The sequence below is a fragment of the Notechis scutatus genome, chromosome 3 (genome assembly GCF_049901735.1).
Source record: "Notechis scutatus isolate UNSWTSFEM ecotype Mainland chromosome 3, rNotScu1.2, whole genome shotgun sequence".
Classification (NCBI taxonomy): Eukaryota; Metazoa; Chordata; class Lepidosauria; order Squamata; family Elapidae; genus Notechis; species Notechis scutatus.
Window position 1 is genome coordinate 21,072,444 of NC_142011.1, and position 18,259 is coordinate 21,090,702.

Sequence of the window (18,259 nt, forward strand, 5' to 3'; positions counted from 1 at the left end):
AAAAAGCTCACCGGAGCGCTAAGCCGCTCATCTTTTGACGAAAAAGTGCTTCCGGTGAGGTCACTGGAAGCACTTTTTCGTCAAAAAAAGATGGCGGCACCCAGTTGATGCCGGTACCGGGCCGCGGCGTCAAAAAGGTTGGGGATCACTGGATTACAGGATGACTCCCAAACAAAGCAAACCTGATTTCAGACAGCCTCCTATTTTGCCATAGATTTAGAGCTAACATTCAGAGATGTTAAGGGAAACACAAATATTGACAAACTAAAATTAGGGCTTGTACACTCAAGATTATAACAGCATATTAGCAAGACAGATGGAACATGATATACAAACTAAAAGGTCAGTACAATTGCCATGAGATTATTACCTTTTTATGTACAAGGCTACCATACTTAAAGAATCAGGTTTGTTTCAGCTGTGCTAAGGAAACATTTGTTTCCTGCAGACATGGGCCTATGCAGGTAAGATCATTTGCTGTCATTAGAACATTGCATGTGAGTAAATAAAATGCTGGTCAAATGGGAGAAAGCTGCATTAATTTAATGTGTATGCCTTCACTACCATCCCTAAACAGACACACAGTTACATTGCCTGTAGAATTTAGGGTCAGTCTAAAGTCTGACCCCTGCTCTAAAGTATTATCAGGTGGTCTGAATGACTACTGAGATTCTCAGTTATTCAGGTCATGATTGTCCCAAAGATTCTTTTTCCAAAGGTAAGTGGACTTTGTTTTTAATAAAGTCCAGTTGCCTTTGAAAAAAGCATTTTTGAGACAGGTGGCTTGAATATTTCATGAGATTTTCTTAGTATTATTTGAGTGGTTTGGTCACCAAATAAAACTAAATGCTTCTGTTGCTTTAGTGGTGGAGTACTCGGTGTCATTTCATTTACAGTTCCTTGGTCTTTATATGCAGCAGGCATCCAAATTAGTCTGCTGCTTGAGGGAAGAAAATGATGTGGTGAAGTGGTGTATATGCCATTTTAGACTACATGGTGAGGAAGGGAAGAGTTTTCAGTGTTCTCATTTGCAAAATGCTGACACCTGTTATAGAAGTTAGACTCATTTGGAAATGTTCTTTTTATTGTGCAATTTGTTTAAGAATTGCAGGAGGATTTTGTTGGCTAGCTTGCTTGACATAAAGAAGGGCTTTAAAATAGCACTTGTTATCAGCAGCCAAAATAATCCTATCCATTCCTGTCAGATCCAAATTCCACCACATTGTTCTGTCTCACCTGTAATCCATGTGTTGTAACTCTTCCAAAATAGTAGATAACAGTGTTGCTATCTTCTCTGTCTTCTTGTTCCAGTTAAAATGAATCTAAATATATGCAATAGTCACTGTTCATACCACACTTATTTTTCTTACTTCCTTCTCCAACTTCAATTGCTTCCTGCGAAGTTGGAACTGTGATTGTGAACCTCTTCAGATAAGAACATTGTTTTCTCCAAATTTCTAGCCTACTTTTTATCTATGAAATGTCTGGCATAGAATAAGTAAAAAACCACGTGTCCCACAAAAACTGTTCAATTCAGTGAGAAGAAACTAAATATGTTTAGATTAAAAAATAACCTCCACAAACTCCTGGCAACCATATGGATATATCCATGATGTTTTCTTATGAATAATATATAGAAATTGTTTACTATTACCTTATTCTGGGATGAGTTTATGATTCAATACAGCCTACTATCTTGAGTTTTTTGGGTAGGATCTCATTCAAGTACCAACTAGGTCAAATCCTATTTAATTTTATTGAAATCACTCAAAGTTAGATAGATGCTGCCATCTGCTGTGGGCTGCTCAGCTGTTGAAATCAGGCCTTCAAGAATTTCATTCACATTTAGGAGACTGGAAGAGAAAATGAAATGGTTTTCTTATTTGTTGATGGAATAAAAGGAGATAAAGCAGCATCTAATTCAATAAAGAATTTAGGACATGTCAATGAATAATAAACTGTACAAGCTCTCTGCTAGCTAGCCTAAATGAATTTGTGACTTTACAAATATATGAATGAATACCACATTTGAAGAGGCAGAATGAGGATGGATATGCCTGCTCCAGCCTGTTTTTCTTCCTTCATAAGTAGAAACTGATGTTCTGCAATGTGGCAAATGTCTGTCCAAAGCAGCTCTGTAAGATATTTAAAATATTACATATACTGTGTAGATTTGCAAAATCACCAAGGGACAAGTAGACCACAACCTACTTCTTAGTAAGCTAGAAAAAGGTGGAATAGATAGCACCACCACTAGATGGATTCGCAACTGGCTGGCAAACCGTACTCAGCGAGTAGTCCTTAATGGGTCTAAGTCTACATGGAGGGAAGTAAGCAGTGGGGTGCCACAAGGTTCTGTCTTAGGCCCAGTACTCTTCAATATCTTCATTAATGACTTAGATGAGGGAATAGAAGGGGAACTTACCAAATTTGCAGATGATACTAAGCTGGCAGGACTAGCTAACATCCAAGAAGATAGGCTCAAAATCCAGATGGATCTTGACAGACTAGAACACTGGGCCATATCTAATAAAATGAAATTAAATATAGAGAAAAGTAAAGTCCTACACTTAGGCAAGAAAAACCAAAAGTACACATATAGACTGGGTGAAACCAGGCTCAATAGCAGTAACTGTGAGAGTGATCTTGGAGTCTTAGTGGACAACCAGCTAAATATGAGCCAGCAGTGTGCAGCAGCAGCCAAAAAAGCTAATGCAATCCTAAATTGTATTAACAGAGGGATACAGTCAAGATCAAGAGAAGTACTAATACCACTCTATAAAGCCTTAGTAAGACCACACCTAGACTACTGCATCCAGTTTTGTTCACCACATTATAAAAAAGATGTTGAGACTCTAGACAAAGTACAGAGAAGAGCAACCAGGATGATTAGGGGACCGGAGGCCAAAACATACAACGAATAGCTGCAGGAACTGGCCTTGGCTAGTCTAGTAAAAAGGAGGACCACGGGAGACACAATAGCAGTCTTCCAATATTTGAGGGGCTGCCACAGAGAGGAAGGGGTCAAGCTACTTTCTAAAGCACCTGTAGGCCAGACAAGGAATAATGGATGGAAACTGAACAAGGAGAGATTTAACCTGGAAATAAGGAGAAATTTTCTGACAGTGAGAACAATCAACCAAAGGAACAGCTTGCCCTCAGAAGTTGTGGAAGCACCATCACTTGAGACTTTCAAGAAGAGATTGGACTGCCATTTGTCAGAAATGGTGTAGGGTCTCCCGCTTGGGTGGGGGGTTGGACTAGATGACCTACAAGGTCCCTTCCAACTCTGATTAACTGTTAAGTAAATCTTTAACAGCAATAGCAGCTTTTTTCTAACCAGCAGGCTTACCCTTTGAGATAAACAACGTTATCCATAGTGCCCCAGTTCAATCCCTACAGTAATTAAGAGATGATGAGCTGAAAACTATTGTAAGCAGTAGGGTAGGGGTAACTTCTGGCATCTTTGTCCTTTTTTCACGACTAGCAGAAGGATAATAAATTGTATAAACTTTTTAACTTTGCACAACTAACTTCAGGAATTGCAAACTTGGATATAGTTGCCTGCACCATAGAATTGTACTGTTTGTTTGCTTACTGCTGGATTTAATCTTAGGCTTAAATATATTTCCAGCTGTGTTTAGTCTAATGTGTTCCGTTTTAGTCATTTGAGTTGGCTGATTGTGTGCTACAACACTGCAATTAACCTGTGTTGAAGGCTGCCTGTTCTCTTGAGCTCTGCAGCTGCTGTTCTTCCTGATGGTGGTTTGGTAATGATGTTTCAGCACACTCTGTGAAAAACTGGAACCCTTGTGTTAAGCTGACTTCAAGAACAATGAAGGACTGTATGACTGTATGAACTCCCCTTGAGCAAAACTCCCCTTGGGTAAAAGGCAGCCACCTTGGAGTAGTCCCAGAGATTCCTCTGACTCAGTAAATCTGACTCATAACTTCTCCTTTCCCTTTCCCTTCTCTTGTCCCACAGATTATGCTTTTATTCCCAGCTTCTAACAATACTGTCATTTTACTTTCACGTTATTTTCACTGACTGGTTGTCCAGGCATATCAAACTCACTCCTTCCTTACCACCTTTTAAAAAACATTTAGCGCTAGCTGAACTAAAAGACGAGTCCAGATGTTCATAATATCTTCAAGACCTACATTGGATGCAACTTACTATACCTCATATTGAAGCTACAGGGAATGGAAAAAATGTACCTACACAAGACAACCATGAAAGGAACAGAAGTATCCATTAATAAGTCAGTCCCAACATAAATCTTGCTCAATGTAATCTTGGCTCCAAGTATGAAGTGTGCCTGCTGCTTCTCTTCTTCCTTCTCATCTCTTGCTCCCACATCTTCAGGCCAAATTGTTTTATCTGTTCTTTGAAGCAGCCCATCTTTTCAGGCTGCAAATGGAGAATTTTTTTAACACAGGCCTGAATGCTCTTTGACAACAGAATATTTCCATGCACTTGGAGTCCTCATTGATACCCAGGTTGTCCTTATAGATGGGGAGTATTTTCTTTTAGGTCAGTGTCAGCTCTATCTGTCATGTAAGGTGATACAATCCAGAGACAAACATACTTTTTTCTGGAATGGACCAGATTGAAACAAATTTCTCTCCGGAGAATAAAAGGGTGCTTTTTTTGGAGAAGGAGTCCTGGTTTGGTATAGTTTAGAACTGCAGATGAACAAATACTAATTGTATGTATTTACAAATCCATTCTGGTCAGATTCCTTCTCAGACATTGAGGTTCTTCTTTAACCAGATAGGTTTAGTGCATTGTTTTTCAGCATACCACTATTTGTTCCACATTGTTCAAATGTAGAGTATTTTTCAGTACGGGGAAGTTTGCACACTGATATGGATACAATTGAGTGAGAAGTTGCTCAGTGGATTGAACCTGTCACCAGTATCAAAAAGCACACTAAACACAATGCTAAAATGTGGAATGGTGGGGAAATTAGGTTTTGCATAATTAAATCTTATTTTGCAGAGTCCTTGGTGCTCTCTGAGGGTAATTGTTTGCTTGCAGATGTTTCATTACCTGACTCAGTAACATCAATGCTAGTGAGTGCGGGGTTTTCTCCCAGTTTATATTCATTAGCTTTCCCTGACACTATTAATGGGGGTTTGGTTTTCTTGATAGTTCCTTGATTGTTTGTCTTGTGTTAATCCCCACTTACGTAAATGTGGTCTGCTGGAGAAGATGTGTTCTGATCTTTTTGTTTCTTTCTTAGCTTTTGCATTGTCTCTTATCCCCATTGTCACAAGCATTAATGATGTGACCTAATCAGATAATGAAACATCTGCAAGCAAAGAACCAACCTTATGGAGCACCAAGAACTCCACAGTTGAACCCTGAGCTACATATATTCTCTTCTGTTTAAACTTTATTTTCTTCCAATATTACCCTTATGAATATTTTCTATTATTGTAGTTATTATTTCTGAAATGGATGCTGTAAACAGGACTAACAGCTACAGGGGGAAAGGGTTTTTTGAATATCACCACTGCTTTCTGCTCCAACGTAACTATTTTATAATCTGTAGCTTCTAGTAATTTTATTTTTAAAAAACAATAGCACTTCAAATTGTACATTTAACATTCTAGCCTCCTACACCTGTTTAGTCAATAATAAGTTCTGTGAATGTAAATAAGTACATTTTGCTAGTATCATTGTGACTTTGCGAGAAAAACAGAACTTTAGAATAAAGTGTTTTTAGATAAAGTCATTGATTTAATTTTAGACTGTTTCTAGAAAATATCCACCTCTCCAGTAAGGTTGCTAGTTTAAGCTAAAGCAGAATCTTGAACTTTGGTAAGCTATTAAGTCTAATATTATGGCAAATATATTTGTTCTGTGTATCCTTATCAAATGTCATAAATGCTTTGTGGTCTTCATTGTTTTCAGCCAAACAGAAAATACAGGGTCTTGCTAATTTTTAAAGTGTTCCAAGAATGTTTGCTGTTTCAGTTCCCGAATCTTACTGGTTTAATTTAAATTATTGTCCATAGAATATGATATTATCAGTCATACTTCAGTGTGTGGTAAAGATACTCTAAAACAATTCCCTTTTGGTTGGTATTTAAGAAGAATGCTTACATTATCAACATAGGTTGGTTGATTATTTTGCCCAAGTTCAAATTACTTTGCAAACATCATGGTTTTTTTCTATTTGATATGTGAAACATTTGAAAGAAATCGCTAAATTATAACCACCATCAAGAAAGACCACAGGATTGGCACCATAACAAAATTGCAATTATGAAATTAAAAGCATCAAATTTTGTTAGCAGCATTGGTAGAACCAATTATGGAAGAGACAACTTCCCCCACCCTCAAAACTCCAATTCAGCATCAAGGATGTGAAAGTGTGTTTCATGTACTAGTGAAAGATTTGTGTAATTTTTACAATGCCTGTAATATGCTGACAAAGTAGAGAGGAAGGAAAGGAACTCATGTAAGGTCTTCTGAGTTGCAAGGAAAGTTTGGAGGAACTAGGAAAGTTTTAGTTCAAGGAAGAAGCTAGTGTTTGTGGGAACATCATAACAAGTTTTAACTTTGTTAATGGCTCTTGGGGCAGGATGCTTATCAGATTTCCCCCACCCCTCCTCTGTGCCAACTATGATAGATCAAGAGTAAGTCTCACACTGAGAAAGATTGTGTAGCTAACAACTGTTTGTCCTTAGACAGTATAGTAGAAGCATCTCCACCTGGAAACATTTTCAAAACTGGCAGAAATAACAAACATTGAAAGGCTTTTAGTTTTACTAAACCTAGGTAATATTATAGAATTACTTAGGTGAGAAATTAATAGCATTGAAATCCTAATAACAAAATTAGCCCTGTGCTTTCTGAAATCTTCTGCATGCATTTAGACACACCTATATCCATATACGCTCATTTTTGCAGCTGAATTTAAGTTCTAGAGTAGTGAATTTTAATGTGGTATGTTAGTTTAGCAATTCAAAGAGTTGCCTTTTGCATGACTGACTGCAGTCAGATTCTTGACTTTTCTAATTTCAACTTCATCTCTATGATAAGTTTGTGAGCTGGTCCTGGGGGTGGGAAAGTGATTCGTTCAACTTTATCTTTCCATTTGCAACAAGCAACAATAAACTGGAGCACCACTTAAACACCATTGGCATTGACAAATTCACCATCAGTCAATTTCAAAAGGCAGCTTTTCTCAGAATAGCTTGCATCCTGTGACAATACTTCCTACGCCATCAAACATCAACATGTGCCTATCCCAGGTCCTTAGGATGAACTCTGTAGGTGGATTAAAATGCCAAATCCATTTTGAACATATGGATGACTGTGCAATGAACCATAATAATAATCATCATTACCATGTATCTTTAAGAATGGTTGTAGGACAACGTGTAAAAAAAGTACTTCGAACACTATAGTATAAAAAGGGGGTGCATTCCTAATGACTTTATTTACATCTGTCTTCCATACATTCTGGAACAATTTTCATGGATGACTTAATTTTTTTTCAGATGGGCAGCAGGTTTGGGAGATGGAGGCTACAGTGGACAAAGACAAGAGCCAATCTGTAAGTTCAACTCTATTGTTAGCCACAGAAACACAATCTTCCTCTTTGTATGAAAAATAATGGTTAGTAAATTATGTTCTCCTATAATGCTTAACATTGGCCATAGTGAACATGAATCTGTTCTTGTCCTCATGTGTTGTGGATGAGATTCTCATAAATAAGAGAAATATTAAAAATAATATTTTAAATAAAATTAAAATTAATTTCTCTAAGGTTGAAACTTTAGATACTGTACGTCAAGTCAACTGTTTAAGGGGAGTTGCTTATATAGATACACACATACAACTATTCATTTAATAACTATTCAAAATTATGACAGTGCTGAAAAAAGTGACTTACGATTGATCCTTGCACTTATGACCATCACAGTGGGCACGTGATCCAAATTTGGGGGCATGGAAACCTTCATGTTTTTATTATGGTTGTAATGTCCAAGGGTGACATGATCACCATTTGCAACCTTTCCAGGGACTTGTGACAAACAAAGATAATAAGGGAAGCTGGATTTGCTTAACAGCTGGTCCCAGTTGTAGTCATAAGTCAAAGACTATCTGTATTTACAAGATTATAGCCCAGTGATCTCTCGCTGATTGCAGAAATTAGGCCAACAATATTTCAGCTGCAAAATCTAGACAATCATTAGAAAACTCATTTTCTGCCATCTATTGATCATCTGGATTTTTGCAGGTTAGATGGGTATGTCTATTAATATTGAATTAGTGACATTATTATACTATATTGTACCCACAGTTAGTTGTTGTTGTTGTTTTCAGAACATGCTGTTTGTAGAGATTCCAGAATATCGGAACAAACACATTCGTGTCCCTGTTAAGGTGAATTTCTATGTTATCAATGGGAAACGGAAAAAAAGTCAGCCACAGCATTTTACCTACCATCCAGGTAATTTTTTTTTTTTAATGGAAAGGACTTGTAGCACAAACATTTTGTGGGAACAGAGAGCTACTGGCTATTGACAACCGAATAGCAGTACAATATACCCAAGGGCAATATAGCATTTGGATGTAAAATATCATGGTTGTAGAGCAGAAAAAATGAGAACTCTCTTGAAAGATGACAGGAATGAACTACTGCCATTCTGAAAAATGAATAGAAGTGGTCATGAGGCATCAAGGAGTTGAGTTCAACTCAAAGAGGACTTTACCTTCAAAACTAAGTAGAATCGTTTTAGATTAAGTTAGGAGAAGAACCTGGGGTTTGTATTCAGAAACTCTCTCAAGGATTGTTTGTAAGATTCCCATTTTGCGGAGCAATTTGTGCAATCATTTCCCATTGGTTGATCGTTAATTTTCTATCTTGCTTTTCCTCAAAGCAGCGCTATAGAGCACCTCACCTCCTTTCTTTCTTTCTTTCTTTCTTTCTTTCTTTCTTTCTTTCTTTCTTTCTTTCTTTCTTTCTTTCTTTCTTTCTTTCTTTCTTTCTTTCTTTCTTTCTTTCTTTCTTTTAAAACTTACAATCTCCACATCTAGAGTCCCTAAAAACCACAGGTGCTAGATCTTTCTTGAGTTGAGCCCTATAAACTATAAACTTCCCCATCCAGATAGCCACAGCCTTCAGATGCTGGGGAAAAACTTGACTTAATTGGCCTAACATAGACCCCGCTAATGATGACACACACTATTGCTTATTGTACCCTATGACTATTATTAAGTGTTCTACCTTATGATTCTTGACGAATGTATCTTTTCTTTTATGTACACTGAGAGCATTTGCACCAAGACAAATTCCTTGTGTGTCCAATCATACTTGGCCAGTAAAGAATTCTATTCTATGCTATTGATATGTTAGTAAATTTTCTGGCAGCAGTCAGTTTGTTGCTTACACACACAGAGATTGTTCAATTCCATAATATTGACTTATTACATCACTTGATGCTGACTTTACTAAATAGAACAATATAAGCAATATTTTATGTTGCTTGGCTTTGTGGAATTAAGTACCATGTTCAGCTTGTAGACATTATGTGCATAATAAGGGTGATCTAAGTTGCTATTGTTGTGGGACGGTGGTTGGACTCTAGGTCCCTGAGATAGGACATCCCTCAGAGCTTGAGTCTCTCTCCTTTCCACTTTATCATTTACATGGAAATGCTAGGTAAGGTCATTTGCCACCACAAGATGTGATATCATATGCCACCCATGGCCTCCCACAGGGAACCAATATAGTGCTGACTGTGCAATTGGACACTGTGTGGACTGGATGAAAAGAACCCACTTTAACTCAATCCTAGTATGACGGAGTGGCTTTCTGCTTTTGTAACTCTAGGGTAGGGGTCCCCAAACTTAGCACCTTTAAGACTTGTGGACTTCAACTCTGAGAATTCTGGGAATTGAAGTCCACAAGTCTTAAGGTTGCCAAGTTTGGAGACCTCTGCTCTAGGCCCTAGTGATATTAGTCCATTACCCCTTGTAGCTGAACACATAAACTGAGTCCACCAAAAAGTATTGGTGGAGAAGGCAATAGAAGGTGATATGAAAGTTCAAATTGTGGATTTACAGTAAGTCTTGAATCTGCCAGTAGATATGTAGTAATATCTGAAAACTGAACAAGCTGAAAACTGGTAGTGGGGAATTACAGTGTCAGAGTCATTCATCTCTTTGACTGTCTATTTAGCAGTTCTTTTAAAACTGATATCCTTTATATGCTTTGTTCCAGTGCCTTCCATAAAAACAGAGCCCATTGATGACTATAATCCAAGTTTAATCTGCAATACAGTACACAGTGGTCTGAGAACAGTAACACAGCCTTATTATTCACATCATACAATGGCCTCGGAGTCTCCTTCCTGTCTTGTGGCTACAATGGCTTCTTGCCAACAGTTGCATTCAAATCTCTCTTCTCCCGAATCTCAGTATCCTTCACAAAACCCAGGAGCTATAATATATCAAAGAAGCAAGAGTCTCAGTCCAAGCCACCTGGGCTACCAGCAGTCCAACTTGATGGGTACCCAGGTTTCCATCCCAGATGTTCATAGGTCAGTGCTTGTGCACACAGGATCTCCTAGCCAAAGTTCAGCAATGCTCCATCATTCCCCAGCCAATCAGCCATCTTCTCCAGTGATTCATTGCTCTCCCACAGCCAATCATCAGATGAGATGTGAAAGCCATCAAGAGTTTCAGCATATAATGTGTAGTGAAAATTTCACACCCAGTGGAGTAAGGCCCCATCAGCCTCCAGTCAATCAAGCCCAAAGGTTAAGCCCAAGTTCTTATCCCACTGTGATTCAGCAGCAGAGAACGGCCAAAAATGGACCACCAGTCCATGATCAGAAGGAAGTGGTATCAGCTGGAGTCACTGTAAAACAGGAACAGAATCTTGACCAAGCTTATTTGGATGATGGTAAGCAATATATGTTTTATAAAATGTTATTTTCTCCCCAGATTGGCCTTTGAAAGACATCAGTTTGGCTTCCTCTTTCTTAGGGTGCAAACCTGTAGTTTGGAGAATGCAATTGGCTGCATATGCACAAAACAATAGCTTACAATTATACAGTATCCTGGCATATTATTAATATACACAGCTCTGCTTGTCCATACGCAATATGGTTTCTTCAAATTGGTTTCTTCTGCCAGTAAAAAAAGAGTTTCAATATCTTTAAAAATAATTAATGTGAAAAAGCATAATATTATAATGGAATTTAGTTTCACCACACAAGGCAGAAATCATAAATAATTTCAAGTCTTGATTTCAAATTCTGATTCTGATTAGAGTATCCCAAACCAAGAGTTCTGGTTTGAAGGTAATGCTAGTGTTATTCGTTGATAGTGACTTCTGGCTACCAAATTTGGCTTAAAATTATTTTAAAAGTCTGCCCTTTTTTAAATTCTCTAAACATGTTTGCCTTTGGATCAAAATCCTTGACTTAATAATAATACAAACCTAATACATTTTTATTTGTTTTAATGGAAAGCACAGCTTTACTGTTTAACTGCAATTGTCTAAGCACATTTTAAATACATCAGGATATGACTTGTGCCACAAATTAATTTTAATACCACTGTTGAAAGAAATGTCCATCTAGGTTCAGTTCCAAGTGGGGAGATAGACGCTGGAAACCTGGAGGTTGTTTGGAAAGGTAGTTTAATGGTGGACAGGACCAAATGGTTTGAGGTCCTGGGCAATTGAGCACATAGGTGAGAGAGGGAGAGAGATTTATACCTTCTCTTGGGCTTCCTGTTCTTGTGACAAGGGCATGTATTCTGATTGGTTGTCAGGCTCCCATGGGGCCATGTAGGGGTAACTTTGTAGGTTGTCTTGAGTCCCAGACTTGGATGAATCTTTCCTGTGTGATGATGTAATGAAGAAGGTTGTGTTCTGAAAGGGTATTGGGCAATTCCTGTTATGGCTTAATGGCTTTGTCCTGGTTTGGATCTTGAGTGAGGGTTAATCTTATCATGTCTTGAGGGTGAAGGTCTTTTATTTTGTAGATAACCTGGCCCAGCCTTTTGTCTTGTCGATAGGTTGGCACCAAAATATCTGCTGAGGGGTGCAGGGAGCTGTGGCTCCGAGTTTATGTCTTTAGAAACATGTTTCTCCTTTAGGAAAAATTTAATATTCTTCCTTTTTAATATTTTCTACAATATTTCATTTTTCTAGGAGAGGGGTGGGTGCTAACTTTCTACAACACTCAAACCATTATTATAAAGTATTTTATTAGATTTATTATATTATTTGCTTTAGATACATTGTCATGTTTTCTATGTCTATTTCTTGTTTTTACCCTTCCTTTTGGATTTCTTAAATATATATTTTACATTTTTAGCTTTTTATATAATTTAATTTTGGGGAGGTTTTTTGGTTTTTAATTTTTTTTGTACCCCATTCTCCTTATGCTGGTCTTTGACTGTAATAAAGGTTAACTTGATTGCCCAAGCAAATGAATAAATTGGATAAATTAAGACACTAATATTCAGGTTTTTAAAAGCAATATACCATAAGTATGGATTCTGTTTTTGCAAAATTCTTTTGAAGCATGCTGAATGACAAAAGAACTTTTTGTTGCCAAGAACAACATTTTCACTGTTTGTTTGTTTTTACTTTTAATTGCCTTGAACGTTATTGGGTTCTTGGACGTATAGGTGGCAATGTGATTTTACCACTGGAATGTCTAGAATTGAAATTGTCTGCCTTAGAGGTGAAGAATCTGGGAGGGTTTCAGCTCAAAATAGACATATTCATAATGGTATTATTACATTCATGATGTCCCACACCTCCCAAATTTAAAACCATTTCACTAAATATTTTATTTAGATGCAGTTGGCTTATATTTTAAAAAAAATTGTAGAGGTATATACAAATCGTTGAAAGCATCGTATTTTTGCCAGAAATTCAGATATTTTCACTTAGGGGAAAAATAGGAAAATTGTAATGAAATGCTAAGTATGGGGCTATTGTAAGCAAATAGACGATAGAGTTGTTTTTAAAAGTAGGTTTTTTTGCCTTATCGATATGAATAAATAGTGCTCCGAAAAAGATGGATATGAGTTTTTGCAACACATTTATAAAGTTTATTGTGCCTCCTATTCTTAGTCAGTGTTTCATTTCAGAATTAAATAAAATTCTAAATCGCGCAAAACTGAACGAAAGCTATTATTTAACACTTCAGGTTTAAAGATGACATGTTCTTGGAGACATGAACCTTCTCATGTTACTCATTCTCCTGAAGAAGCTTTCATGGATTAGAGTTTGAATGAAGTAATTTGCTGACCTTTGATCACTGAAAGGAAGAGTTATTTCTTAATAAATTTGGGTTTGTTCCCCTTTGTGATTTTGGATCTGCTTAAAAATACTCATGAGAATTGACGCTGGGTGACTTTGGGAGTGTGGTTTCCAAACATGTCCACTGGGTTATTGTGGATGCTTACAGATAGACAGGTTCCTAAGGTTCTTGGTTAGAAAAAAATAAGTGCAGTAAATCTGTTTTTGTCCTCCTCTTTGTTCTCGTTCTCTCTCTCTCTCTCTCCCTCTCCTGTGTGTGTGTGTGTGTGTGTGTGTGTGTGTGTGAGAGAGAGAGAGAGAGAGAGAAGAAATACAGTAATGCTAATGGGAAAGCTTCAGAAAATTGCAAATTGCTTTGAGACAGAGGATCAGTGCAATAAATACTAAAAGAACTAGGTGTAAATAGCTTGCATGGCCATCAGGAGATAGATAGATAGATAGATAGATAGATAGATAGATAGATAGATAGATAGATAGATACACACACACACACACACACACAAATACATCTAATGAACCATTCTTAGGACAGCTATCAGATAGAATATGAAAAATAGATATTTATGGGAGCTCATTTTTCCAGTAAAATTAAAATAGTTGCTGAAAGCAAGCAATACATGTTATTCTCATCTTTGTCCAGATTCTGTATTTTCTGCTTTCCCCTCTCCTAATGAAGATTCAACCTTTATTCTTTTGTGTTCTGAGATTTTTCTTTCTTTCTTTTTTTTCTTCCTTCCTTCCTGACTTTCTTTTTTTGCCACTGCTAACTTCTCTTTTGTGTTTTATCTGTTTCCCAGTCTTTCATAATTTCCCATATTATGTGGTAGCAATTTCTACCTTTTAACTTTATAGACTTGACTTCTACTAATAGGGTGTCTTTTAATTACGCTGTTCTGAAACTAGAAGATGCCTGAATGGGTAATGATGCTCAGAGTTTATTCTTGATAAATACAATTTCTATAATCTTTTCACTCAGTAAAATGGGCATAAATTAGATTTGTCCCATAGCAACTCTACCAGGCTTTCCCTTGCAAATTTGTCTCTCTACATAGATATTCAGCATGTTGGGATGGCAGATGCCAAGAGAAAAACTGCATTTTTTTCTTTTATTAAATGGATAACTGGTAGGTTATGAAACATATGCATGGATTCTTATGGCTGCTTTCTTTGCACAATTTATTGAACTTTTTCCTGGACGACTTTTAACCACTTACAAAAAATTTTTAAAAAACAAAAATTATCCACCCTACAAAGCAACATAAAACTCTTATACCCATTTGATCTTCATTGAAAATTTACCACTGCCATGCAAAATCTGGCAATGAAAACCAAGTAGGAAATTCATATGTTCTATCTGACTCAGCACTGTGATTGACAGCAGGTCTCCCAAGTCTCAGACCTTTTTCTGGGTAGATTTTTAAACTGGAGACCTTCTCCACTTGCAAAGAGATATTACATCTTTGAGTTTCAGTCTTTTCAAATTTGGTCCCATAATTGTTACAAAATGGTTCAGGAGCATCCCTGGACTATTGTAGAAAGAAAACAAAATACTTGGGACCGATCGTTTCTAACCAATTTAGGTTAACAGAGGCACAAAGTACATTTCTCTTTCAAACAGGTGAATAGTCAAAGGTGGATTGGCATCTGCATTACGATGTTCATGCAAGTTTCGTTGAATTAGTATTGTCCAAGGTGATCCATCAAGCCAAATTTATCGAGGAGTCCATGGTGCTCTCTGAGCTTGCTTGTTTTCTTACAGACGTTTTATTACCCAAACTAGGTAACATCATCAGTGCTAGTAAAGTGCTGCTTGCTGTCAGTTTATATTCTAGAGCAGTGGTTCCCAACCTTTTTTTCGCCCCGCACCCCTAAAGAAATTTCACTCGAACCTCGCACCCCCTGAAATTTAGTCTTTAGGAACTACTGAACGCGTTAAATATATGGTAGGATTGAATCTTTTCAGCTATGTATGTGACGGCCACTAAATAACGATACTTAACTCTAAAATGAAAACAAAGTTAATCCATTGCATAATAAATAAAAATGCCAACATATAGCCAATATCCTATTATTTACCTGGACTTTTCTCGCACCCCCTGGAATATCGTCTCACACCCCCAGGGGGTGCGAGCACCCCAGGTTGGGAACCCCTGTTCTAGAGGCTTGCCTGTCAGTGTTGGTGGGGGTGATCTTAGAGATTCTTTGATTGGGCTGTTTGCTGTTAGCTTCTTTCACAGTTTCTTGATCAGGGTTTTGTTTACTTGATCTGATGTTAACCTTGGAGTTAATCTATGCTGACCTGGGTGCTGATTGCTGGTGGAAAGGTATTTGGGTCTTTTTGTTCCTTTGTTGGGCTGGGTGATATTTTCTTTTGCGTAGTCTATAAATGTTGTTAATGTCTATACGTCTGTTGATTTTACTCCTCTATATTTTCCCACAGATTGAGCTATAGATGGTTAGAAGGAATTCTCAATCAGGACACCACGATTATGGGATTGTGTTGGTAGCAGCTTTATTGCCAAAATCGGGGTCGCCAACCTTTTGGACCTCAGGGACCACCAAACTCATAATTTTAGATCCCAGGGACCACTAACTGGTTCTGTGGGTGTGGCCTAATTTGTGGGTGTGGCTTGGTGGTCATGTGACTGGCTGGGCATGGCTTGTATGCAAACATAAATATTTATATAAATATTGATTTTTTTTATAAAAAAGAGCAACTTTTACCCAAAATCAGGCAAAGCAGGCAGGCAGATTGAGTTGCTCACAGAATCACAGTTTCATTCAGAGATCTATCTATCTGCCATCAGCTAGCTCAGTCTCTCAAATTTGCTTGCTGTGAGTCTGCACTGAATTTGCTTGCAAGCAAACCTTCAATTCTAAGGGAGGTTCGCTGTACTTAAAAGCAGAGCCGAAGATCTAAAGACTAGCTAGAAAGCAAGAAATCCAACCATTTCTTGCTTCTAATCTAAATCTAGCTAATCTAAATCTCCCAACACAGCAGAATAGATGATAGTCGGAAAAAGGAAAAATAGAAATTTAGCAGGCAAATTTGCAAGGTAAGGAGTGAATGGGCAGGGAGGATTCCTGCGGGCCATGTGGGCGGCGCAGCCTTGTGTTCCTGTGCAGCCTGGATTAATTGCTTTGGAAGGGTGCTCTGGGGGTGAGATTTCTCTGCGGCCCACCAAAATTTTCTCACGGCCCACCGCTGGCCTATATCATGGGTTTTATTTCATTTCATTTTACTTTACTTTATTTCATTTTATTTCATATATTTATTTTACTTTGCTTTGCTTACTTTATTTTATTTATTTAATCGTGCCTTTCCTCCAATGGTGTCTGGCAAGTAAAACTATTACATTTTTAGAAAGAGTTGGATAAATAACATTTATTGTTCTATATTCAGTAATGTTTGAATTGAGTTGCACGGTTTTGAGGCACAAATATGCTTTGCCTACAATATTTTTATTGCTCATTATTGTCTAGGTATGGCTTCACTGTTGGCAACAATGTTGGCAACAGTTTCAGATCTTTCAAAGTACAGTTGGAAGGGAGCTTGGAGGTTTTATAGTCCAACCTCCTGCTCAAGAGGGAGGTCCTATACCATTTCAGACAAGTGGCTATTCAGTCTCTTCTTAAAAACCTCCAGTGATGGAGCACCCACAACTTCTGAAAGCAAGCCATTCCACTGATTAATTGTTTTCACTGTTAAGAACTTTCTCCTTAGTTTTAGGTTGCTTCTCTCCTTGATTAGTTCCTGTCCATTGTTTCTTGCCTTGCCTTGTGGTACTTTGGAAATTCACAGAATTTCATAAAATTCATAGAAGTTTCACAGAAGTTTAAAAGAGTGTTCCAAAAATTACTCAAAGTTCCTTGAATTGAAGGTGCCACATCCTGGGTTTGGTTGCATATATGTGCATTATAAGCATTAAAGATAAAAAAGTTTAAATACTGCAAAGTCTAATGTTTTTTTTTTTAATGTTTCCTTTGGTACTATTCTTCACTTGCTTGTCCAGTCATGTAATAACATATAAGCTACAAACACACTCAGAAACAGGCACATACAGACATACAGACATGCTGCAAACCCCAAAACGATAAACCCAAATTCAGCATAGGAGGAAGGAAGAAAATAAATTGAGCTACTAAAAAAAAAAGTTGCTCTACTGGTACTTCTTTGTTCCTGAATTCAGGAATCCTTTAACTGGTATAGTACAATGCCTGCAGGCAAGTTTTGCTATAAAGCATTTCCTGTTCAGAAGAACATACAAAATCTATTAAGAGAGCAAGAGCACCACAAAAACGGAACTTGAGCCTTGCTCAGAGTACACATTCACAATTTGTCCTTGCACTTCTCACGTAGAGGCTGTGTTTCAGAGTGAAAAATCCCTCCAATCTTTGCAAATAAAGTTGGGAAGCCAAATCATAGCACTAGCGTTGTGACTTTTGTGGAAAAGCTGGTGTTCGGTTCTTTCATGACAAATATATCCAATCTGTTGCCTTGCAACCCAAGAGTTGACTACAGAATGATTTGGGGAGTCTTCTAGACAAGCTTAGAATGTAACCTCTGTTAAAGCAGTGAGACATTTTCCAGTTCTGGAGATGTACTAAATACTCAGCTGGGTGATTATCTGGAGCTGGTCAATGCAACTGCCACAGCAAAAGTCCAAATATCCCTATCTATATACTACTAAAACTCTTGTCATGATCTTCATGATCTTTAACTTGTACATCGTAGGGTAGCAATTTTTGAACCAAGATACCTCAGATGGGCTTACACAATGTGTCCAAAATCCAGGACCCATGACTCCAAAGGAATGAAGTTTGGGGAAATGGTGGCTACTTCAGTACTACTGGCTGCTGTTGGGTTGATGCTGTAGTCATGTGATCTTCATTTTCACTCTTCTGAGAAAGTTTCTCAGCTAGTTTCTCAATCCCTCATTTCTCTCTTCATC

At 37.5% G+C, this 18,259-nt stretch overlaps 1 protein-coding gene across 5 annotated transcripts in view; it reads left to right on the forward strand.

The window, feature by feature from the left end:
• NFATC2 (nuclear factor of activated T cells 2) overlaps window positions 1–18,259 on the forward strand; it is a 191,416-nt gene that overhangs the window by 108,276 nt on the left and 64,881 nt on the right. For all 5 annotated transcript variants that reach the window (XM_087959279.1, XM_087959280.1, XM_087959278.1 and 2 more), the window contains exons 7-9: window positions 7,516–7,571; window positions 8,345–8,471; window positions 10,245–10,928. In XM_087959279.1, the coding sequence (XP_087815405.1) occupies window positions 7,516–7,571; window positions 8,345–8,471; window positions 10,245–10,928 (867 nt within the window). The remainder of the gene's footprint in view (window positions 1–7,515; window positions 7,572–8,344; window positions 8,472–10,244; window positions 10,929–18,259) is intronic.